General features: G+C 39.8%; 2 protein-coding genes and 1 non-coding gene across 6 annotated transcripts in view; 2 read left to right on the top strand and 1 right to left on the bottom strand.

Annotated features, from left to right (window-relative positions):
* Window positions 1-86: 86 nt before the first annotated feature.
* On the top strand, window positions 87-5,028 carry LOC114145602 (CD209 antigen-like protein E). 2 transcript variants are annotated; one of them, XM_028019244.1, is made up of 6 exons: window positions 89-396; window positions 735-824; window positions 2,714-2,788; window positions 3,650-3,792; window positions 3,881-3,981; window positions 4,171-5,028. In XM_028019244.1, exons 1-6 carry the CDS (start codon window positions 279-281, stop codon window positions 4,316-4,318), a joined length of 675 nt encoding a protein of 224 aa, XP_027875045.1. In that variant the 5' UTR covers window positions 89-278; the 3' UTR covers window positions 4,319-5,028. The 2 variants fall into 2 exon arrangements, with proteins under 2 accessions (XP_027875046.1, XP_027875045.1); XM_028019245.1 differs by lacking the exon at window positions 735-824 and having other exon boundaries at window positions 87-396.
* A 7,035-nt stretch (window positions 5,029-12,063) lies between these two features.
* On the bottom strand, window positions 12,064-12,145 carry trnas-aga (transfer RNA serine (anticodon AGA)). Its single transcript has one exon. It is a non-coding gene; the product is annotated as a tRNA-Ser (tRNA).
* Window positions 12,145-23,466, top strand: part of LOC114145599 (nucleosome-remodeling factor subunit BPTF) — a 46,364-nt gene continuing 35,042 nt past the window's right edge. For 2 of the 3 annotated variants that reach the window (XM_028019240.1, XM_028019241.1), the window contains exons 1-8: window positions 12,145-13,763; window positions 16,983-17,805; window positions 20,079-20,130; window positions 20,230-20,398; window positions 20,957-21,208; window positions 21,427-21,609; window positions 22,427-22,609; window positions 23,203-23,378. In XM_028019240.1, coding sequence (XP_027875041.1) covers window positions 13,202-13,763; window positions 16,983-17,805; window positions 20,079-20,130; window positions 20,230-20,398; window positions 20,957-21,208; window positions 21,427-21,609; window positions 22,427-22,609; window positions 23,203-23,378 — 2,400 coding nt within the window. In that variant the 5' untranslated portion in view covers window positions 12,145-13,201. The remainder of the gene's footprint in view (window positions 13,764-16,982; window positions 17,806-20,078; window positions 20,131-20,229; window positions 20,399-20,956; window positions 21,209-21,426; window positions 21,610-22,426; window positions 22,610-23,202; window positions 23,379-23,466) is intronic. The other variant, XM_028019239.1, reaches the window with a different exon arrangement.

The following is a 23,466-nucleotide window of genomic DNA, read 5'->3' as shown; positions in this document are numbered from 1 at the left end:
CGGTGGCGGACATGAACAGATCATCATCATGACGTATGTATTTCTTAAGTACGGCAAATCAGTGGTTTAGATGAAGTAATGTTTTTTAGGGGGAGCCGGGAGTTTTCTGACCTTTTACTCATGAGGGGAGAAATGAGTTAAGGTGCCCGAAAGAGGAAGAAAAAGCAAGTCTTGTTTTTGTTGCAAAACGAACAGAAGAAGAAGTGCGTTGCTTTCTAGTGTCATGCAAGAAAAGCAGTTTGTTGCCCGATGTCACACGACGGTGCTCTGAAGGTAAGATGGCAAGAGCTGTGCGCAGAGAGCCAGCAGAGTTCGGCATGGACTATGTGAATCTGCCTGAGCCTTCAGTTACAACGGCTGCTGGAGGAAGAGACGAGGGGAGCCGTTCTGCACCAGGTAAGAAAAAAACTCTGTTCAAAAGTGTGCTTTACTATTTTAGATTTCATTTTAAATACGCATTTTTTTCCCCCCATTATTTAGCAATTACTGTAATATTAAGAATAGCCTCCAAGCACAATTTATCTTAAGAATATGTCTTCACTGGTCTCATTAAATGACTGGATGAAACTTATGTTTGTGTTTGACTTACATTGGTGTGTCAGGCTTAGCGTAGGAACACACACACACACACACACACACACACACACACACACACACGAACACACACACAAACGTTTGACATAAGATGCAACAGAAGAATTTCTCTGTTATTGTGACCCTGTTTCTATATCCAGGGACAAAGCTATTGAGGCTGGTTGGAGTTAGCTTTGGACTCCTTTGCTTCCTACAAGTTGCTGTCAACGTGTCTCTCCGCCTGACACTGTGTGAGTTTTACACCATTTGTCAGCGTGACAGCTAAGCTTTGTGCTTTGTGAGCGACACGTTTTATCTGGATTAAGGAAACAAACTAGAGAAGGGTAAAAACATGTTTCCAAAATGGCATCAATTGCTGATTAAAGGCTAATAAAAAACAAATAATAAAAAGGCAGTGCTTTGTTACAGATTTGTTTTATCAGGCCCCATTTAGCAGAGAGACTATAAGCCAAATTTAATAATATCCTCAGATTGTAATGCATGTGAAGAGCAGCTGCTGGAAATAATGCTTAAGTTGAGAGAGGAAGCGTGGACATTTTGTCCGTTTGCTGTTTTGTGCCTTTTCAGCTATAGTCATTTCCTGTCTCCTTTTTGTTACAAATAAAGGGCCGTCTGGCACAGGATGTTTTGTACTGAGTCGGTCTGCGATTTGTTCCCAACTTTAACAACCAAAGATTGAAATAATTTTCCAATATCTTCTCATGGTTCCCTGTAAGGACATGTTGTTACGGATTAATTTGTCTTTCAAGGTAGATTTTGTTTAATCAGAGGTCATAACGGGTCATATTTTGTGGGAGCAAATAGACCTGAAGGGTGATTGGAGCGAAAATAAATGGAATTTGGGTGTAATGCAAAGTCTCCAGAAAATAGTACATAAAAATATTTTGTATGATTTTTAAGGCCTTTCAGAAAATATTTATCTACGCATTTCAGATATACCAAAAAATACCAAAATTCCTAGAGAATATGCAACAATTAACTACATTGATACTGCAGATCCTGAATGAGCGAAGTTTAAGTAATATTCTGAAATTGTAATGTGAATGTGCAATGTGAATGACAATTCTCAAATTGTAATTACCTAAGACATAATTCTAATCCAAAAACTTTAACTATCCTCAAAGATGGTGTGTGTGTGAGTGTTTACTAAAAAACTGAAACATTTTGACCAAAAAACAAAATTAAAAATAAAAAGGAAATGGCAAAACTGACGTAACCACGTGTCAGTAATGAAAGAGAAAGAGGTCAAATGACTGTCATCATCATCTGACAAAACTAAACACTTGATCATTTATTCAAGGAGTATTCGAACCAACCTTTCATCCTTTTGAAATTGGTGCATATTTTTTTCAATTTCAAAACAATAAAAATCAGAAGAAGGAACAAAAAGGTAAACCAGCAAACAGTACCAGTTATGCATATAATCTTTATAACATTTAGCTTAGGCTCCTGCAGGTACAAAAATGTTTGTTTTGTGGTTCAGAATGGAAGAAAGTTATGATAAAATAGCAACAGTTTCTCAGCGAAGGTTTGTCGCCGCGGGGTCGAGGAATTCACACCGTTACTATAGCAACCACCACGTTGGCATTCGTTATGTCCTAGATGGCAAATTTTGAGGAAGTGCATTTCACAATTTTCCTCCTGTGAAGTCATCTGTGTCGTCTCACAAGGGTTTGATTTAATTGGAAATCTTTCTTTCTTTTGTTAAAGAATGTAAAATGTAGGTGTTAAAGTGACAAAAAAAAAAATCCTGAAATGTGTCTTTTATGGAGAGCCTATGGGCGTCAAATTGATGTAGACTTCGGTGTTAAATAGTGTGAACATGGATCGTTCACATTGTCATACTTGGCGAAGGGAGCATGAACACATTTCTATCCATTTCAGGACGATAAGAATCACGAACTGTTGTGAAACCTGTGAAAAGTCAGAGGTACTACGCAGACTGAGAGAGGGGAACCAAAAGATGGGGGCTTTCCACTTGGCTAATGCTTCACTGTTTGGTCCTTAAAATGAACTACAGACTCCCACTTTAACATGAGCTCACTTGCTTTTTCTAATCACATGACAGAACGACGAAGGTCTTGTTTTCACAATGTTGATTAATTCTCTTCTCTTTCAGTCAAATCTGACGGTCAGACATCACCAACAGGACCCGCTTGCAGTAATGAAACTGTCAAGCAGGGACAACTGATCGGTAAGTGTGATGATGATGATGATGATGTTGATGTTGATGACGATGATGAAACTCATTATGGGGAAAACATACATCTACTGAGTTCAACAATGGTAACACAAACAGCATGTAAACTAATTATTGAGGCTAAATCTTCATAGTATTTTCTGCTATTTATCTCTCACAATCATTAGCACGATTAATTATAATCATTAGCACGATTAATTTAAATTGTGCTAAATTCTCTTTCATCCTGCAAATGACTTTGCTCGGATCTCCAAACAGATAAAATGCAGATAAAAGACACATTGTTTAAGCATCTGAAAGAACCTCAATAATTACTCATAACTTTGGATCAATGCACCTCTAAGACAAACTGACACAGATGAGACGTTTAGGTGGTAACACTTTTATTTGACGGGGTGTTCATAAGACTGACATGACACCGTCATAAGCATGACACAACGCCTGTCAGGAACATGAAGGAGTCTTTATGGACATTTACGATTGTTGTCGTGAAGTGCCTTTCTGTAGATAATGACACTTGTGATAGAAAATTACACTAAATCTTGTGTTAAAAGTCCATTAAAATGGTGAACTTTGCATTAAAAATGTAATTATCACACTTCATGACAGCAGTCGTAAACATTCTCAAAGGCTCCTTCATCTTCATGACAGGTGTTGTGTCATGTTTCTGACAGTGGCAAGTCAGTCTTACGTACACACCTTTAAGTAAAGTGTGACCATTTAATTTAGACTTTACATTGTTACACCGCATTAGTTCGTCTTTTGATTAAAACCTGTAAAGCTTTTCTAAAACAAATTTTGATGCAATCACAGGGTAAGTGGAAAGAGTCTGAAGAGTTTTTCTCCCCTCCACAGAGCGGTACATCCAGCGGGGATGGGTGCGTTTCCATTCCAGTGTGTATTATATTTCTTTCGCCAGGAACACGTGGCAGCAGAGCAGACGGTTCTGTCTGCAGCAAGGCGCTGACCTGGTGATCATCAACACCAAAGAAGAACAGGTAAGCGTGTCTTCATTCAAAATGAAATAATTGGGTAATTATTTTAAGTAAATATGTGCATTTCTTATGGTTGCATTTTCTGCGTAAGGACTTCACAAGACAGTTTAACAGACTCACTTGGCTCGGACTTCATAATAAGACCAAGACGGGGAACTGGACATGGGTGGATGGGACTCCGCTGACCAAAAGGTGTTGTTGTTGTTTGTTTTTACCATGTTTCTGTTTTGTGAAGCATAAAAAGATGTAGAAAGTGATGATTACACCTCAATAATTAACGTGAATAAAAATAGGATGCATACTAACATGTCAGTTTGTACTTTTTTACTAAAACATCTTTTCTTGCCATTGAAGTCGTGTTTTGTCTTCTTTTGGTTTCAGCTACTGGGGGCCTGGAGAGCCAAACGGTTTCGAAGGCAAAATAGAAAACTGTGTGGAGATAAGGTTCTTTGAGCTGGAAAACAGCTGGAACGACATACCGTGTGGAGACGAAAACTACTGGATCTGTGAGAAAGAGGTGGCTCCGTAAATAAAACCGAACCAAGTCGAGGGAAGTTCAAACGGACCTGAAGTCTTAACTTGTAACCAGGAAATGGGAAGCCGGAGTCACGGTTCTAATCATTTGGAAAAAGAGCCTGTTGGGTTTTGGATTGAAAGCAGGGTGTCGTTTGATTTATGCAAAACATTGTTCTGAAAGTGAAAGGAAATCGCGTGAGAGCAATGATTTTATTTTTGGTGAATGCTGTGAATAATGATGGAGTAAGCAATGATGATGGATAGGACCACTGTAACATCAAGTAAAGCTTTCGATTTTAGTGAAATCTTGTTAGTTCGTTCACCAGCGGGTTATAAAATGATCAGAAAATATAAACAGCTTTTATTTCGAAAGCTGTGTCATAGTTACTGCATCTCAAACTTACACATCCCACTGAAAAGATCGCAAGTCAACAATTAATGTCCACTTTTTCCTCTCACATCTGTTGTTCAGTAGCTATATGTGACAGTTACTAATTATTCTAATTATTTTTTTTATATTAACACAATATTTGTACTTTAGGGCTTGTCATTGCTTTATATGTATATATTTTTTATAACTTCCACTATCTTTTATTATTCTTGCAACAAAACAATGAAAGTCAATCTAAATTCTACAGGTAATTAACACATTAATATAAAGTAAACATGGTTTTGGGCTTTTTTTTTAATTCTAAGAAAGAAAAATTGTTGTGACAGCCAAATTAAAACGTCATTTTATTTGCATGCTAAGACAAATACGCAGAAAGTCTCTGTAGAAAATCAAATTTGAAGCTCCGGACACTGGATTTCTATGCACATCTTTGTTTTAAGGGCTCTTTCAGCGCTGACGGTCATTTCTGTCAGGACTTTGGATTGTTTTGTTTCATAGTTTTGATTATTTGTTCTGCTTTTGTCTTAGCCAGTCGCAGTAGCGGCTGGTGCTAACAAAACTGAGGGGGGCACACACAAACAAACAAATGAAAAACAAACAAAACAAATCTTAAAAAATAGCACTATTTGAACATGAATTTTGCCCTCCTTTCCTTCTGCCCTGCAAATTTCTCAATTACATTCTTGTTAAAGTCAGTCATCTCTGTGACTAGTCTTTTCTCCATTGACAACATGGCCAATGCATTCAGCCTGTCCTGAGTCATTGAGTTTCTCAGAAAAGTCTTGATTCTTTTCAGAGTTGAAAAGCACCTTTCAGCTATGCTAAGTTTCCCCCAAAAACTTAGCTTCATTGCATTGTCTAGGTGGCTGCGGCTGTTTTCGTGCCGTTTGCATTTTTCTGAAAGATGTTTTAAGTCTCTTACCCCAGTTGTTGTCCACATTGCCTCCGTGCCAGAACTTTGAAATAGCAAACACGGAAAGCAGTAAAATGCATTGCTTAATGCAAACGTAACCGTGAATCGACCTAACGAACTGCAGCTGCGCTAATGAGTCGAATCGGGGATTGTCCAATCACACAATGTTTTAAAAAAAATGAGCCAGTACTGACGCTCTACCAGTAATGACACAACAAAATGGGTGTGTCCGGGACGCAGAGCGCTGCGCCCTGTGGAAAACCTTAAACAACCAATTAAAAGTCAGCCTCAGATCACCTGCTTGCCAAAAGTTGATGCGCCTACATACACACTCATTAGGACGGCGCCCTGCACATAGGAAGTGTGCACAAAGTGAGCAATTAGAATTATGTATTTACTATTTTAATACATTCTAACATGTCTATTGGACACACAGTATGAATAAATACATTTCTAAGTATTTTGCAGTTCAGAATAGAAATCATTTATTATCTAAACAATTTAAAGGGGGCGGCGCCCAAGCGCCCCCTACTGGCCAGCCGCCACTGGCCAGTCGTTATTTTTTGATCATGTAAGCCTTGTTTCGGTTTTGATTTAGTTCAGTCTAGTTGTTTTTAGTTTGGTTATGTCTATTATTTATTCCTTGATCTGTATTTCACTTATGTTTTCTGTTGTCCTATTATGTTTCACTCCTCTTTGCTCCCTTGTACCATCTCTCGCAAACTGGCAGTTGCCTGGGGTGACAACAGAGGAAGAGGAGCGCAAGCACCAGATGAAAAACTGTAGCTGGTCTGTCAGTTGCTACTTGAGTTTACTTCTGTTTTTATGCATGTGAAGTTAATGAGGAGTTAGCGCCCCCTGCTGGCTGCTTAGCATAAGGAGACTACTTGGTGTGGAAACACACTGGCCTACACAGAAACCAGCAAGTCTAATAATACAAGACAGTGTGAGGTTTATGGTTAACCAATTTTGCGCTGTTTTAGGCTGCGGCAGGAAGCCACAGAATACCGTGAAAGCAAACAAACGTACAGGAAGAATGTGCATGCTGTAAATAGAAATGTGACGATGCAACTTTAACAGTGCCAGCTACCAAACCTAAATGTTCCACTTATGGCATCAACTTAGCATATTGTTACCAGTTCCCACATCTGTATATAAAGCAAAAAAAGGACTAGGAAAGCAATAAATGTTTGATAAAAGAAACAAACTTTCCAGGCCTTGTCTATTTCTTCCAAATTTTCTTTCCCACTCTCTTTTTCCAAGACGTACTGTGTTTGGTGACACAAGAGCAATAAAATAAATGTTTGGCTAAACAAGCAAAATTTCAGTACCAATGCATAGACACTGAAAAACGTTCACAAGAGATGATCGTATATGGGATAAAAACAAGTGAATCACAGACTATTTTGAATATAAAGAATAAAATGCTCTGAAGGCTGTATTGTAGTTCTTAGCTTCGCCACTAGGTTGGCGCGACCGGTTTGTGAGTAATATTTTGATCAAAACGCTGTTCAAGAAGCAGTGCAGGTCAGCAGGAGTTGTGTTCGTATGTAGTTTTGTGGTTTTATGAGAGTGTGCGTCCATAAGACTGGCAAGTTACAGTATGGTGAAGTAGGATAATATGTGTATTTTATTACCTTGGACATTTTCTGTTTGCTCAATGTTTCGAGAACAATCACAATAAGAAACTTAGTCAATAATAACTAAATGTTTTGTACCATTTCAGCCTCAGGAGATGATTGAGGATGAAGAGACGCTGATTTCTGGTTCTTAAGGTTCTGATGGGTCTGACATCCAGCAGCACACTGCGCCACGACGGACACTTTTTTTTTGTCTTTCGATGTCCACAGTATCCATCCTCTCTTAAATTATTCAGCTTATAATGCGCGTCTTTTCACTCACGTCTGTATTTTAAAAGCGTTTTTGCTTCTAAGGACATGGAATCGGGTCGAGGACGTTTTAAAAAGACGCGGGTTGACAGCAGCTCACCGCGGCTGAGTAGTGTCCGTCTCTAGGCAACGGTGACGTTCAGCGTCGGTCCGTAGCGTTCTGGGGTCCTTTAGCTCCCGCCACGACAATTTAGCTGACCTTAATATTTCCTGTGTTTTATTTTGGTCATTATTGTTAAACTTAGTGCTGACGTGTGTATGATAGGCGTTTCTATCGGACAGTTATGTATCGGTTCAATACGGGACGCACATTTAACGGCCAAATATGAGACGACTCTGTATTTTACGGGAAGGGTGGCAACCTGATTCAGGGGTGCTGAGATACAGTTTTAGGGCTTAAACAGGCCTAGATACTGTTGAGGAAAAGTTTGCAGGAACAGCTTTCATACAAAGAGCTGAACTGCAAGTATGAAAAAGATGTTTCTGGACTGAAACAAGAGGTGGAAACATATCAGAACAGCTTGGACCAGGAGAGAAAAGCCAATTCAGAAAGAGCAAAGCAGGACCTCCAGCAAATTGGCGAGCTGAGAAGGATTGTCTCTTTGGCGAAATGTCAAAAAAGTTTGAGACGCTGCTGGAGAAATTCCGTGGGTTGGTGAAACATTTAAAATGTAGCGGATCTTCTCTGCAGCAGAAGGTCGAACATCTTCAGCTGCATGTCACTCAGGAGAAAAAAGCTCACCTGGAGAAGTCAAAGGAGGACATGGCGCTTCTCTACAACGCCAGAGCTATGAATGCCGCCCTCCGAGAAAGTATGGGTAAAAAGATCAAACTCCTGCAAGAGAAGGAAAGGGATGCACAGGTCGAGCTGGAGAGGATTAAAGGTTTATACCAGGAGTTAAACTGCAGGTACGAAACCGATGTTGCTGCACTAAAAGAACAAGCAGAAAAATACCAGCAGCAAATGAGTTGTGAGAAAAGTCTTAATTTGGAAAAGAGCTAATGATGATCTGCAGCCTGCCGACACTCAGAGCTGAGAATGAAGATCTCCAGCAAAAATCCGCACAATTTGGAGAAGGTGGAAGACCTGCAACAGAGGAAACACACTTGTGTTGGTCACACAGCGGTCAGTAGACTCTGTATACGGGAAGCTTGCTTTCACCATCGAGAAAATTTAAAAAGGCAAGTTTCCCCTCATCCCCCTCCAGCCCCCATGAACCAACTAGAAAACAGATCCCTTCCTGACCCAATTCAATAAAACATTCAGTTTAAATTCAACATTAAGATGAATTTGAAATGAAAAAAAAGTGGGCAGCGCGGTGATGCAGTGGTTAGCACTGCAGCTCACAGAGAGGATGTGTCAGATCTTTGCTGTGTGGAGTTTGCATGTTCTCCCAGTGCTTGTGTGGGTTTTCTCAGGGTGCTCCGGTTATCCCTCACATCTCCTAAAACATGTGGGTTAGGTCAATTGGTCGATGTAAATTGCCCCCAAAAGGTTTCAAGAAATTGCCGGAATTGCTTAAAAAATTAAAAACAGCCCTTTGCCTTTTGAATGGTAGATGGCGCAACAACACACAGCTCAATATTCATAGCAGCATATTAATTTAAGAATTTAAATTCTTCTTATAATAGTAACAATTTCTCACTTTTAATGTTAAATTGCACTTTTTTGTAGCGAAATGTGGCTCGTTATATTGTTTTAAAAAAAGATGAACAAAAGGATCATGAAGTGGATTTTTTAATTTTTTTATTGCTGTGGTTCTGAGGGTAGAGTGATCGTCTTGTGATCAGAAGGTTGTAAGTTCGATTTCAGCTTCCTCCTGCCACATGTTGAGGTGCCCCTGGGCAAGGCACTCAACCCCAAGTTGCCCACCGATCTGCATGTCAGTGTAAATGTGTGTGTGGGTGAATGTGACTGTAGTGTGAAGCGCTTTGAGTGGTCTAAAGGATTAACAAGGCACTACACAAGTTCAGTCCATTTATCTATTTTCTTTTTTTGATAAATTCTGTGTTGTTTGTTTTGTTGTTGTCGTTTTTTATACCAAACATAAAAAAGCTGATTTAACAAGTTTGGACTTCTCCAGGGTCCCAGGTGTTAAATTAATATTAGAATTACATCTGTACATAATATTAGATGATAATTGTAATCATAATTTAATACTTTGGACCCTGAAGAAGCCCAAACTTGTTATGTCTGGTTTGTTTGTTATAAGAAGAAAAAGCAGGTTTTATCAAGAATGAAAGGAACTGTGTGATCTTTCTGTTAGTCTTTATTTAAAATAACAGATTCAAGATAGTATAACAAACTTAACAAAATAAAGTGCAACTTAACATGAAAATCTGAGTAGAAAAGGCAAAAAAGTTCAATCCATGAAAGTACTAAAATGTAACCAGAAATCATTACTAATACAGGAAGAAAGTCGACTATTAAATTAATTCCTTGCTATAAATATAAAACGTATGTGTTGTTGAGCTTATGTGTTGTCTGCTGGTATAAAAGAGAAGCACAAGGGGCTAAGGAACGCCTGATTCAGTTATTTTTGACATGGCGTTAATCAGCTTCACAATAAGACTGCAAGTCATGTTTTGTTTAACATCTGCAGAGGCTGTAGACCTCAACACAGTTACCCTGGGTTCAATTCCAAGTCCTGGGCAATCTGCTGCATGTCATTCTCTCCTGCCTCCTCCTAATTTCCTGTTCAACTGACCAAACAAAGTCAGAATATGTTTACCACCACATTCTGCAAAGAGCAGAACATTCAGCCTGTTGCAGTCGTGTGTATTAATGTTTATTTTGCGATTATTCATAAGTGATTGCTGTGGTAAGAGAAGAAAACCATAAATATATAGCTGCACTTGAATGTATGGCTAGCTCGTTGTTACTGTTTCTTACTCTGCAGTTGTGGAGTCACAATGTCTGGGATCATGAGCGCCCCCTGGCATGAGGCAAGAAAACTGCCTGCCTCACCTCGAATCTGTTCTCTGCTGTTTCTGATCGCTCCTCAGCACACGATACACGATATACACACTGTTGGTGACATAAAACACTTTACATTATATACATAAGCTAAATTATGGCAATTAGTTACATTGAATGTTTTTTAACCATTTTATTGGTGACGTACAGACAGGAGGATCATGCTCACATAAAATGGCAGCCAGTGCAGTTAGCGAGAGGTTGATCAATTCCAGGTGAGGTTCAGCTCGCTGCTGCCTCACCTGCTTCGCTTCTGAGCATTTGAAAGGGAAAATGCGAAGATTCAGCGATTTTGAAGAAAAAATAATCAGAATTGGTTAAGCTAAATGAAAAATAGGTATTTTATAGTACAAACCACAGGGTGAAAATAGCGATATAAATTATTTTATTCTTATATATTATTTTATATTTATTTTATATTATTATATTATAACTTGTCAGATTTTTATGTTGCACAGGAAAATAGTTGTAGCTTTCTTTCATTTTCGATTGCAGTTGGTAGTTAGATTACTTGCTCACAAGAGGGCAGTGTAGTGTTAGAAGAGACTGGTGTGGGTACAGCGAGAGGTTGGATTAATTTTAGCCAGACGCCTGCATGTTTTGCTTTAAGCTGCAATTTGTTTGGCAAATATGATGTTGGTGTGTATGCTTTACATAATTTTTGTAAATTAGGGAGACAAATATTAATTTATTTGATTGATTTGATGTTTTCTTTTCCTTCTACAAAATTATATGCACAAATATTTGTTACATGTAGATAGATTTTTTTGAAAGTGTACTGTTAAAAATCTCAAGTTAATGCACTTAATCACTTTTTTAAGATTATTAGATTTATTAAGATTTATAATGAATGTTTATTGTTTAAGAATATCAATTTGTAACTCATCAACCAAAGAAAGAAAGTGTTGTTTAGGGTCGTCTGCTTGGGTGCCACGCCTCGCCAAGCTTAGGAAGAGAAAAAAATAACTCAACACATTGAGTTAAAAGTCCTTGGGCTTTTTATTCTTATAGTTTTAAACACCACTAGACAAGATGGAGGAAGATAAGAAAATCAAGTTGTGAAAGAAGTGTGTATCATCATAAATTGACTTGACTGAGACAAGACAGCGGCACTGGGCCAGTGAGGAGAGAGGGGACACAGAGGATGGTGGCAGCAGAAAATCCTGCTGACATTCCAGTGAATTAATGACGTAGAGCTTCCAGGCACAACAGCTGGAAGCTCTAAGTAGAGCTTCTTGATTCACAACACAGAATCAAGAGACTGAAAACGGGCGCCACATGGCTCAGTTGGAGAGCAGGCGCACCATATGCAGAGGCTGCACTTGTTCCTGGTTCAGATTTGTTATCTGTTTTTCATTTTTAGCCAAAGTAACGAGCCACTGTTGAAGGTCCAAAGTATTCAACTGTATTACATTGGGTGTGACGGTAAATGTTTGACTTGATTGGATTTTAATGAATTTAGAATTGGATTCTAACACGCTGTATATAAATTGAAGTTGTTTGAGAAGCATAGTGGCATGATATGGTATAATTTTGGGCAAAACGAGTAGATTTCTTTATTGGCTGCGATAATGAAAGGAAAAAATCTCGTTGTCGGCAGGATTCGAACCTGCGCGGGGAGACCCCAATGGATTTCTAGTCCATCGCCTTAACCACTCGGCCACGACAACTGTTATCATACGTCATCAAATATGCCGTAATAATCCAGATGGTACCACGTGTTTAATCTTCCTCATGACTGGATTTATTCGTATGTAATAACAGCGTTATTGATATTAGGCTGTGTCAGAAAGCAAACTTTAGTTAGCTTGTCTGTTGAGCTGCTATTTAGAAAGGATAAGAAACACATTGTCAAAATGTAATGTATCTATGTAAATTCAGTAGAAAATAAAAAGGGATAATGCAACTGTGTAAAGAAAAAAAAATTAACTTTGACATGTGAAAGTGTGAGTGGGACAAACTTTAATAAGTTCTTTAAGTCCAGCTCAGTGTCGTTCGCTGCGCCGTATGTGACGATAATGGCGTCGGGACTGAAAACATACTATAAGAGGTTATTGCAGTACATAATCAACGATATATCTGGCCCACCTGTGTTTGCATCTGTTCATACACGCGGTAAGCGGCTAGTTAAGTGCACTTAGCGTTAGCATGGATAAGTAATTTTATGAACTACGGCTATTGCGTCTGTTGTAGAATAGAGTCACGTGACCGCGAATTAACTCAAGTTTGGCAGCGTCAAGCTGGAGGTGACCGTCACTTCTCCGGAAGAGCTCCAGTAAACATGTTAAAACTTCATAGTTTCAGACTTCTCCCTATATTGATTTTAATTTGTAGGAGGCGTAATAAGTTGTTCAAATTCATTCAGTTAATGGTTCTTACCTTACTGTGCTATTTTCACGACTATTATCAGCTCCTAAACGCTAATGGGAAAGAGGCTCGCTTCCGGTTTCAACGTTACTGCTTGAGTGTAACTTTACGCAGCTTTGAGGCCTGCTGTGTTTTCAACGGAGGGAGAGTCGAGAAGAAAAATGGCGTCTGCAGGCGACTCGGAGCGGGACACCGGCCATTCAGTTTAAGCTTTCCTCCTTCAAACCGAGACCCGGGCTCTGTGGGGACCCATTGAGAACCGTCGCCGGACCCGCTATTGTCGTCCTCCCCGTTTTTCTCCGGAGTGTGCGCCTCTTCCGAGCACCGAGATTGAAGCGGAACGTAGCTTCTCTCCTACAATGAGGGGGAGAAGAGGAAGGCCGCCCAAACAAGCAGCCGTGATGCGGGAAAGCTCGCCGGGGCCAGTCCGGGGCTCTCGGGGTGGCAGGACCAGAGGGATGCGTGGACGGGGAAGAGGCAGAGGACGGGGCCGGGGACGAGGAGGAAGTGGCGGTGTTTGCAGCATCGGTTCCGTGGAGGTGGATACGGATATCTCCGGCCGAGAGAACTTTCATTCGTCGCGGGGCCGTAGGAAAGTTGGAGCCTCCATAGCAGCGGCTGCAGCGGCATCGCGGGGCAGAGGAAGGGGTAGGGGGTCCAGAGGTGGCCGCGGCAGTAGAGGCGGAGTGAGGCGACCTCAAACCAAGGTGGTCTACGACGACAACAGCGACGAGGAGGACGATAATTTAAGCTACCGTTCTGACGAAGACGAATTGAACGACAATCCGTCGTCGGATCTAGAAGATGAGGAGGCCTTGGGAAACGAGTCTGACTATCTGGAGGACCTACCAGATGATGAGGATGCCAGCTACTGTACGGAGAGTAGTTTCAGGAGCCACAGCACGCTCGGAAGCACCCCAGGTACGTCGGTCTGCAAGTGCACGCAGTTAAGGAGGGCACGTTTGCAGCACTTCAAGTGCAAATTTTATTTTTAGCTCAAAACAGAAACGAAGCCGCATTGTTCAAAATGGAGCTGGCACTCAGAAACGGGCCTTTGTTTACCGTGCGCTCCGCGGTCCGCTATCCTACAGGTCTGACCCCGCGCTCCGACGGGCTTCGGCGTTTTTAACTTTTGTCAGATCAGCACATGTTTTGTTTTTGTTTTGGAAGTGAACGTGCTCCTGCTGATTTTACTTCGCGTTCGCTCGCGCCTCGTCTGTAATTTGTTTACATAAGCGCGGAGGGACAGGATGTATGAACTCTCTCGTACACTTTATATGAATTCCATAGAGTTATGTACAGTAAATATTATTCATTGAAATTTCTATTTTTTTGCACCGTAGTAATTCTCTGGGCGTTGTTTCTAGGTGTAGCTTACAGCTTTAAATGCATTTAAGGTTCTTAATCAAACTTAATTACTCTTCGCAAAACAGGTGTTACAGGTAGAACAATTTTTCGCCATCATTTTATTTTCACAATACGTCAAACTGCATGCTGTTACGAACTCTGTTTTAGATTCCATTATTCATTTTTACCGACTACTTGATTCTGTACATGATATTTAAAGCAGGACATCTTTTTTCCCCCCCCACATGTGGCAACCTCTAATTTATAAAGCGGCGCACCGTAACCATAGTGACGGTGTGAAAGCTTGCCTTTTTCACGTGGACAGTTATGGACACTTACGTTGATGAAGGCGCAGCTCAATTAAGATTATTTTTACGTAATATGGTATTTACTAAAGCGACTACGGCAAGTAATTACTCACGAGTTTTCTGTGACCTAAATCTTTTTTTATTATTATTATTTTTCAGCGACACACGTGATTTCTGTTTTCTTTCTGTCACACTTCAGAAATGGTTCTGGGATTACACACATTTCTCTCCCGTTCCAGCGTGACCAGGATGTCTGTATATATATAAAAAAAATAAAATAAAATTTTATATATATGTTTATGTATGTAAATACAGTTGTCAAAGGCCTGTCAGGATAACAAATTTTGCTGGACGATAAATTGTCCCAGAGGTTATTGCGATAAACGATAATATTGTTGTTTGGGACCATTTTCAAATAATGTAAACGGTAATAGCATAAAAATGCAAGAACATATTGTTAAAGGTCAATTAACTTTAAATCCTAACACTGGACCTCGGATATTTTAAATGAAAAACATTTAAAATATCCAAAATAAGTAAACAAAAGAACAGAAACAACAAATAAAATGAAATTTGAAGTCTCTATAAACAAAATTGTCCTTCAAAAGAAAGGGCTATATGAGACCAAAGCACCAGACTGAAAACCTTTATCATCCGGTTTTTAGTAGAAAGAGAAACGATAAATCATGCAAATGGAAATTATTCAGCTTGCTTTAATTTAGCAAGTGATTAATTGATTTATTGTTTATCGTGACAGGCCTTGTCATACTCAAGTATCATGGCTTTATGAGAATATTATTTAAAGCACAATGGTTATTGAAAAGGAATTACCTTTCGTCAGCAGTGAGGCCACAAAGGTTGGCTGTGCCCACTTTTTTTTTAACTACATTCAAATATCTAATGAAGGGCATATTGACAGGCGGGCTTAAAGTATTCATACACCTGGTAGATTCAGATTTGAAGTAATGTTTTATTTTGACTGGCATATTTCCTTTGACTGAAATTTTTGTTATGAAGAATCAAAAGTATCAGTGGAGACAGGCAACAGTCTTATTAGTAATTTGCTTTTCCAACCATTATTAAGAAGAATACTATGTTTTCTCTATACGCCATATTTTGAACATAAATAAAAACATGGAACCATTGTACCTTTGTACATTATTATTATACTTTTTTTTTTGGGAAAATAACTTTTTAATTAAAGGCTCCAGTGTCCCTTATATGACAGTAGGCTGACAGGAAACGGGGAAGGAAAAGGGGGAAGACATGTGGAAAATGTCGTCGGGTCCGGGAGTCGAACCCGTGACGGCCGTGTCGAGGACTCAAGGCCTCCAAATACGGGTCGCGCTAACCACCACGGCACGCCCAATCGACTTGCCTTTTTATTTTCTAAAAAAATTACAGCTCCACATTTATGCGAGTGAAGGATTAACTTGGTGATCACTCTAAATCAGGTGTTTGCTTTATCATGCATATTTATAAAACGCCAGGTGTCTAATCAAACCTTTTTGGGGGTTTTTTGAGACACATTTTACTTCTGGAAATTGCAGAGAAGATGTGACATTGAAAATGATTGTTTTGCTCCAGCTCGTTTGGCATAAATGTTCCTGTTTTCTGTGAAGTCTCACCTGCAGCATATCACCTTTTCTGTTCTCATCCATAAAACCCTAAAACACTCAGTGCCAGGTGGGGGGGTATTTTTAGCCCAGCTCATGCTTAGCTGATAAATAAATTTAGGTGTTAAACTCATCTCAAATGTTTGGTAACACAGTTGATCAGGGCTCTGACTTGGAAAGTACCGAAATATATTAGTTTTTTTTTTTTTTTTAATTATTTTTAATAACAATGATGTTTTTTTGTTTTTTTTAGGCCTGTCGTGATAACAAATTTTGCTGGATGACAAATTGTCCCAGAGATGATTGCGATAAATGATAATATTGTTGTTTTCAGACCATTTTCAAGCAATACAATAATAATGTCATAATAATGCAAGTACGCCCTCGCAAATATCAACATACTTTAATTTTGTAAAGAACACTTAGCACTGAATCTGGAAGATTTATTAAATATTCAAAATAAATAAACAAAAAAAACATAAATGGATTATGAAGTCTATTTATTTATTTATTTATTTATTCACCGATTAGTGCACAGAGAACAAACATTACAGTCCAACAAAAAGAAGAATTGATCTCTGTTAACAAAATTGCCTTTCAAAAAATATTAATCATCCAAATGAAAATTTTTGAGTTCATTTTAATTTGTCATGCGGCTAATTTAGTTATTCCTTATTGTGAAAGGCTTTCTTCTTTCAGCATCTACTTGTTTATTAAAATGTAACTAAGGCAACTGCACTCACTCATTGATTTTGCTGTATGTCTGAAGAGGCTGTTAGCATTCAGGTATTGCAGTGTATAAGAAGGTTACCTTTGGTATTGCATCCTACCCTTCTCTCTCCTGACGAGACTCTTTTTACTCTTTGCAGGTCGTAAAAGGAGTCGTGCTCTGCGGCCTCGCTCTCCGCCTCTCGAGGCGAAGGACATTCCCCCTTTGGAGCTTCCCAAGTCCTCCGAGGACCTCCTGGTTTCTACCTCGCAGCTCCTCAACGTGTCCGCCGTCTACGAGGTGCTACGCAACTTCGGCACGGTGCTGCGTCTCTCCCCGTTCCGCTTCGAGGACTTCTGCACGGCATTGTCCAGCCAGGAGCAGTGCACGCTGCTGGCTGAGACCCACATCTCTTTGCTCAAAGCGATCCTCAGAGAGGAGGACACGTCCAACACCACGTTCGGTCCCGCTGACGTCAAGGACTCGGTTAACTCCACGCTGTATTTCGTGGACGGCATGACCTGGCCGGAGGTGGTGCGGGCGTACTGCGAGAGTGACTCGGAATACCGCCACATCCTGCCCCTCCTGGAGAACGAGGATTACCCGTACGAGACGCTGGAGAGCAAAGTGAAAGTCCTCCAGTTTTTGGTGGACCATTTCTTGGCGACCAACATCGCCCGCGAGGAGCTGATGTCGGAAGGCGTGGTTGCGTACGACGACCACTGCAGGGTGTGCCATCGGCTCGGCGATCTGCTGTGCTGCGAGACGTGCTCGGCTGTTTATCACTTGGAGTGCGTGAAGCCTCCCTTACAGGAAGTGCCGGAGGACGAGTGGCAGTGCGAGGTCTGCGTGGCGCACAAGGTGCCCGGCGTGGCGGACTGCGTGCCTGAATTGCAAAAGACCAAGCCCTTTCTTCGTCAGCTACCGGTTGGCTTTGACCGGCACCATCGTAAATACTGGTTCTTGAACCGCCGGATTGTTGTGTAAGTTCACAGTGTTCATAAGCAGCGACCTGTTTTCTAAATTCAAGTAGGATTCAGAAGAGTCAATGATTTCAGTGTTGCACACTGTAAGTAGAATGTGTCGAAGCACATGAAAGTTATTAGTACTACTTGCAGAAATAAATTTGGTAACAAAAACATTGAAAACACAAAACTGTACAGCTAATCTCAAAATTATTCGTACTCCTAGCAGATTTTTGATGTTAAGGTGACCTTGAGTGCCAAGAAAGGCACGGACAAATTACATGTAATTTTAAATTTTGATTTAAGATTACTTTCATTTTACCAGAAACGTTATTTTTGACAGGAAATTTAATGGATTTCTGTCAAAACGACAGCAAAAGGACGACCAATATTGAAAAAAAAAAGATTATTCACATTTAATTTTTAAAATACCACCTCAAAAATTATTTGATATGATCTGGTTTAACTCAACCCTTTGACTGAGCCATTCCAATGAACCACTCACACCAGAACATGTTGGAAAAATTAAATACTTTCAACCTAAATCTGCCGGCGGTATGACTAATGTTCAGGTTATGTTTTTGTTTTGCTGCATCCAGCTGCCTAAAATTCATGAAAATTGAGATTGGAGCAGATGTCTGCAAGGCAAGAGTCTCCAAAACTTTCAGTGGCTCCGATAATTTTCTGGCTAATAGGACATTCGGTTTTCCTTAAGGTCGGATTTTTCCATTCCGAGATTTTCAGGGACGGTTGACCAATTAGAAATAATCTACTGCAGGTTCTTAGCTTTAAACAAACAGAAAACGGTTACCTTGTGTACATCGAAACATAGTAACCCTTTTCTGCTTTTTGTTAAAGTTGGAAAAAGGAGGACACCAAAATAAACTTCTTTTTTTTATATTAAGTATTTATGTACTATTCCTCCATTGATCATAACAACTAGAGATGCACTAATCAGGCCTCTTCTGACCGACACCAATACCAAAGAGCTCCAACAAGGAAATTAGACGACATTTTGCTGCCAGTTCATTGGTGGACTCTGTAGTTTCGAATCCAACAAAACATGAACGACAAATATAACCCACTTTAGACATTGAAGTAAAGATTCCTAACTAAAACAAATGTTTCTGTTGGTTGATGCTTCAATCGACAAATGGAAGTGAGAGTTCTTTGTGTTAGAATATATGCACTAAATAACAAAATTTCAGCTTTTTCAGTATTTGGCCAATAAGGGCTAATAGATGGAAAATCATCTCATTCTGACCTTTTCTCACAACAGTGTTAGTCTGACCCCATCTTCTGAGGCATTAACAAAAGGATGTACAATTTGTGAACAATAAATTTCCCAAACAAAAAATTTGGGAACAATATACGTTGTTTCCTTTAGAAACAGGTAAACAAGCTTCCTTACAAAGATAAACTATTAATGATGTTCAGTGAGCCACCAGTGCCGGATAATTCAAAGAAAAAAAACAGCCTCAGGTGTTAAATACAGCAGTGGCATTTTGACATCTTTTCTAGAAGCAGTCAACAGTCTGGAGCCAAAGCAACACCTACAGATAGATGTCTGTTCAGTTGACGGAGATAGCTTCTGTTTAAATGACATGAAAACATGACAAAGTCCCTTAATTACATTACAATACCCCAAAATATACAGTACACAAAAAAGTCTGTTACAATACTTGTAAAATATTTCTTACAAGCAAAGCAGAAAATGTTTCCAGTGCTGGAAAGGAGAAACTCAGTACTTAGTTGGCAGCTGTAGTGTTGCATTTGGCTGATTAAATGAAGCTAATGTATTCCTTAATAACTGCTGTAAGAGTGCAGTTCCGATGCAACTTTTTCACTTCCGATACGATACCGTTATTGCAGCTTTTAGAATTGGCCGATACCAATGTTGACCCGATACGATATCCGAACAAATCATACATGCTACTATGACTTATTTTGTAATGTGGAATGCTACAAAAAAGGCTCGATCAAGTGATTTTACTCAGAGAACAATAGTCAGCAACAAGAACAGGTATGAGAACAACTGACCCATTTATTACTAAACAGTCGGTCTCCGTGCGGAGAGGACTAAACGCTGCAGTTGAACATTTCTGTCAGCTTATATTGGAGATTTTAGATGCAGGTTGATGACTGAATGTTGCATGAATTGCATTGGGGATCCTCTGGACTGGATAAAGCTCTAGACAAGTACAGACCATTTACCGTTTCACCATTCTATAAACCCATAAACAAATATAAATGAAAGAATACTATTGTTTTAATCGAACTGTCGTCTCCAGTGAGGAGGACGGTGAGCAAGAAGACAAAGCCATCTGGTACTACAGCACAAAGGTAGAGATTCGGGTTTTTCCCCTCGTAAAGAAGTTCATATTTGTTTTTAAATTTGTTTTTGCCATCATGCTTAAGTCTCCCACACTCTGTGTTTGTCAGGTCCAGCTGGCCGAGGTGATAGACCGGCTGGATAAAGAGTACTGGGAGGCCGATCTGTACGCAGCCCTCGAGGAGATAAGGGACGAGGTGCACACTCACATGGACATCACCGAAGACCTCACCAACAAGGCTCGCGGCAACAACAAGTGCTTCCTCACCGCTGCCAACGGTAAAGAATGGGAAATTCCTTAAGCTGGTGGACTCTATGATTCTTCTTGTCTTTTTTAAAAAAAATTTTATTTAATTTATGGTATGTTCTCTCATTGCTATCAAATGAGTGCAAAAGATCAATTGTATTCATCTTTTCAAATTATTTTCAGGTTTAAATCAGATCTCAGTCTTTCTGTCCCTTATATTAACCTATATTTCCAAGAGGTGTAACTTCCTGTGTCCACCTCACCACAGACATTGCTTCATTTTGACTAAAGAAAACAATAATTGAACACTTTATTGCCTCTGGCTTGTCAGCAATATTTCTGCACTAAATAAAAAAAAACAACACACACAAAACAATTCCCTTTGTCCCAAGCAACGCTTTATTACTGCAAACTGATATTATAACAATAACTGCAGATCACTTTTCCTGCTGGCTTTAGCATGGAAGCAGTTCCCTTAAGCAGCTGATTTAAAAAAAAATACTAGCCTTCACCTTTTTAGCAGATTTTCCTTTCTGGACTTTCAATTTGACCATGTCTTAACATTATTTCCCTTCTCTGTTTCCACTCAGAGGAAATCTTGGAGCGACTGCGAGCTAAGAAGGAGGAAGAGCTGGAGGAGGTGAAGAGACGGGCTGCCGAAGAGGCCCAGAGGGCGAGGCTGGAGATGCAGAAGAAGGAGCAAGATTTGGAGAAGGGAGAAGAGGAGGCCAAGCCGAAGGATGAAGAACAGGAGGATGGCAAGGCTAAAGAGCGGTCAGCGGAAGACGAATCAACAAAAGAGGAGGCCGCACAGGAAAAAAACGATGGAGAGAAGAGCAGTGGTAGGTGTTTTGGAAAAAAAAAAATGCTTGTAGGAACAAATTTGTTTTAGTAACTGTCTGATAATGGAGTAGTAGTGGATACTATAGCTTAATCTAATGTTGTGTTTTTCCTCTTAGAGGTAATTTGGCCGTATTATTCTCCCTCCATTGGCAGTTTTGTATTTCATTGCCCTCATGAAACATTCACATTTCACACTATTTCTGCTGCTGTTCTACAGTAAGTGGAGCTCCGCCCTCTAGCCAAGAAGACGGCGGCGGCGGCAGCAGTGTCGGGGATGTACCATCGATCCCGTCGACTGCTGCTCCTTCACAAACCTCCACTGGGAGCGGCGGTCTGTCCTCCACTGTGGAGGTTCGGCTAGAGCGATGCGTCTTCGAGTCGGGGTCTAACAAAACTGAAGGTACAGTTTAAGTTTAAGTAGGACTATTTGTCTTAGTGTATCCGGAAGGCTGCAAAGGAAATTAACTCTTGGCTTTCTTCTTTTATTTTTTTAATCATCTTTGAGAGTATTTATTTGCTGTTGTTGCTCTTAGCAACAACAGCTAGTTTTAGCTATAATGTTGCTAAAACAAATAAAATTAATTTTGAGCTTTTCTGGAAAACGTTTGACTTCCACAGTCAGTATCACAAGGAAGAGCTCAAATTCAAATTTCTTAAACTTTTTTACTCAATCCTCTTCTTCCCTCTTATTTTGTTTGATGCAATACTCAAAAGGTTTCAGCAGAGGGAGCCAAAGCCTAACTTAATTTTTACTGGCATGTGAAAGTTTCTTTTTTCACTGACAATATATTACTTCCTCGTTTACTCTTATTGCATTTTTAATGTGTTGATTCTCTTCTTAAATAGATGGATAGACACACTATTTATCCTGACATGAAGACATTGATGTGTCACAGCAGCAATGAGCAATAAAAAAAGAATCAAATCACAATGAAAAAGAATCTAAACTATAACTAAAAGCTATAAACCATGTATAAAAATGTTTTTTTTTTAAGAAAGAAGCTGTGATATTTCACCTAAAGAAATAAAATGAAAGAAATTACTTAAAAAGTAATTATTATTAAAATGTGCACTGCAACAATGCCAGTGCAGAATTAGATATTATTCTGGGTAAACTGAGAAAAATCAAATCGAATCTGCTACCTGTTTAAACATGCAAACCATTTATGTGTCAATGCTAACAGCCTTTTTTTTTTCCCCCTTCCTACTGCGTGAAGGAAACCCAGCATCTGACTCTGTGCCCGTCAGTGGTGACGGCGTCCCCAGCCTGAGTCAGCCCTCCCAACCCTGTGAAGACAACAGCAACAGCAGCGTTGCCGGCGTCGCTGCCAGGGGCCCGGAGCCCCCAGACTTGGCTGATAGGTCATCCCAGTCATCGCTGGCGAGCCTCGATGACGCAGGTCCGTCACTTATAAAGTCATACAAAGCATAATGCTTAATAAGAGGGCTGCAACTAACAGTTATTTTAGCAATCAATCATTCTGCCGATTCATCGGATACAAAATATCGGCACGTTCTGCTGATTTTTTTATTTAACCACTTAGACCTACTTACACAATATTACAAATACGCTAAAAGATGCAAATAAAAAATGCAGTCCTTTTTTAAGTAGTAATTTTTTAATAAAATTGAAGAGTGTAAAGTTAAACCTACGCCACTCGAGGAGTTTTGGGTAAAACATATTTACAGATGAAGGTGTTTTTATCTTTATGTGTATATATTTTGTACCATTTTTGCTTAATTATTGCTATAAGTAACTTTGTTTTTCACTCCATATACTCCAGGTAACAATTAATTGATAACTAAATTAGTTGATCGTTATTTCAATTATCGATTAATCCAATTAATAGTTTCATCCCTACATAATAACTGACAAAAAATTGCGATGCAAGCTTGTTACAGTCTGAATTTATGTATTCACAATACAAAACGGCCTGTTTTACTACATTGACCTTCTTATTTCTTTGACTAAAACTGCTCACTGCATTTTTAGGGGACAGCAAAGACTCGACCAACAGCGAGACGGCGGGCGGCAGCAACAAGAGGTCTTCAGCGACGCGCATGGTGACGCGCCTGAGGAACCCAGACAGCAAACTGAGTCAGCTGAAGAGTCAACAGGTCGCAGCTGCTGTTCACGAGGCAAACAGGGGCTTTAAGGAGGGCAAGGAGGTCAGACTCAAACACGGGAGCAATATCACTCGACATATTTTATGTAGAATGTTGTCAAAGTAGGATATCACGGGGGGGGGTGATCTTG

This window comes from Xiphophorus couchianus, chromosome 5 (genome assembly GCF_001444195.1).
Source record: "Xiphophorus couchianus chromosome 5, X_couchianus-1.0, whole genome shotgun sequence".
NCBI lineage: Eukaryota > Metazoa > Chordata > Actinopteri > Cyprinodontiformes > Poeciliidae > Xiphophorus > Xiphophorus couchianus.
The sequence above is the reverse complement of the archived record's forward strand: the minus strand, read 5'-3'. Positions and strand labels throughout refer to the sequence as shown.

Excerpts from the sequence above, each read along its gene's own strand:
- LOC114145602 (XM_028019244.1), top strand. The coding sequence starts at position 279 with ATGGCAAGAGCTGTGCGCAGAGAGCCAGCAGAGTTCGGCATGGACTAT. Across the intron at positions 2,789-3,649 it reads CAAGCAGGGACAACTGATCG|AGCGGTACATCCAGCGGGGA; the intron begins GTAAGTGTGATG and ends TCCCCTCCACAG. Across the intron at positions 3,982-4,170 it reads GGGACTCCGCTGACCAAAAG|CTACTGGGGGCCTGGAGAGC; the intron begins GTGTTGTTGTTG and ends TTTTGGTTTCAG.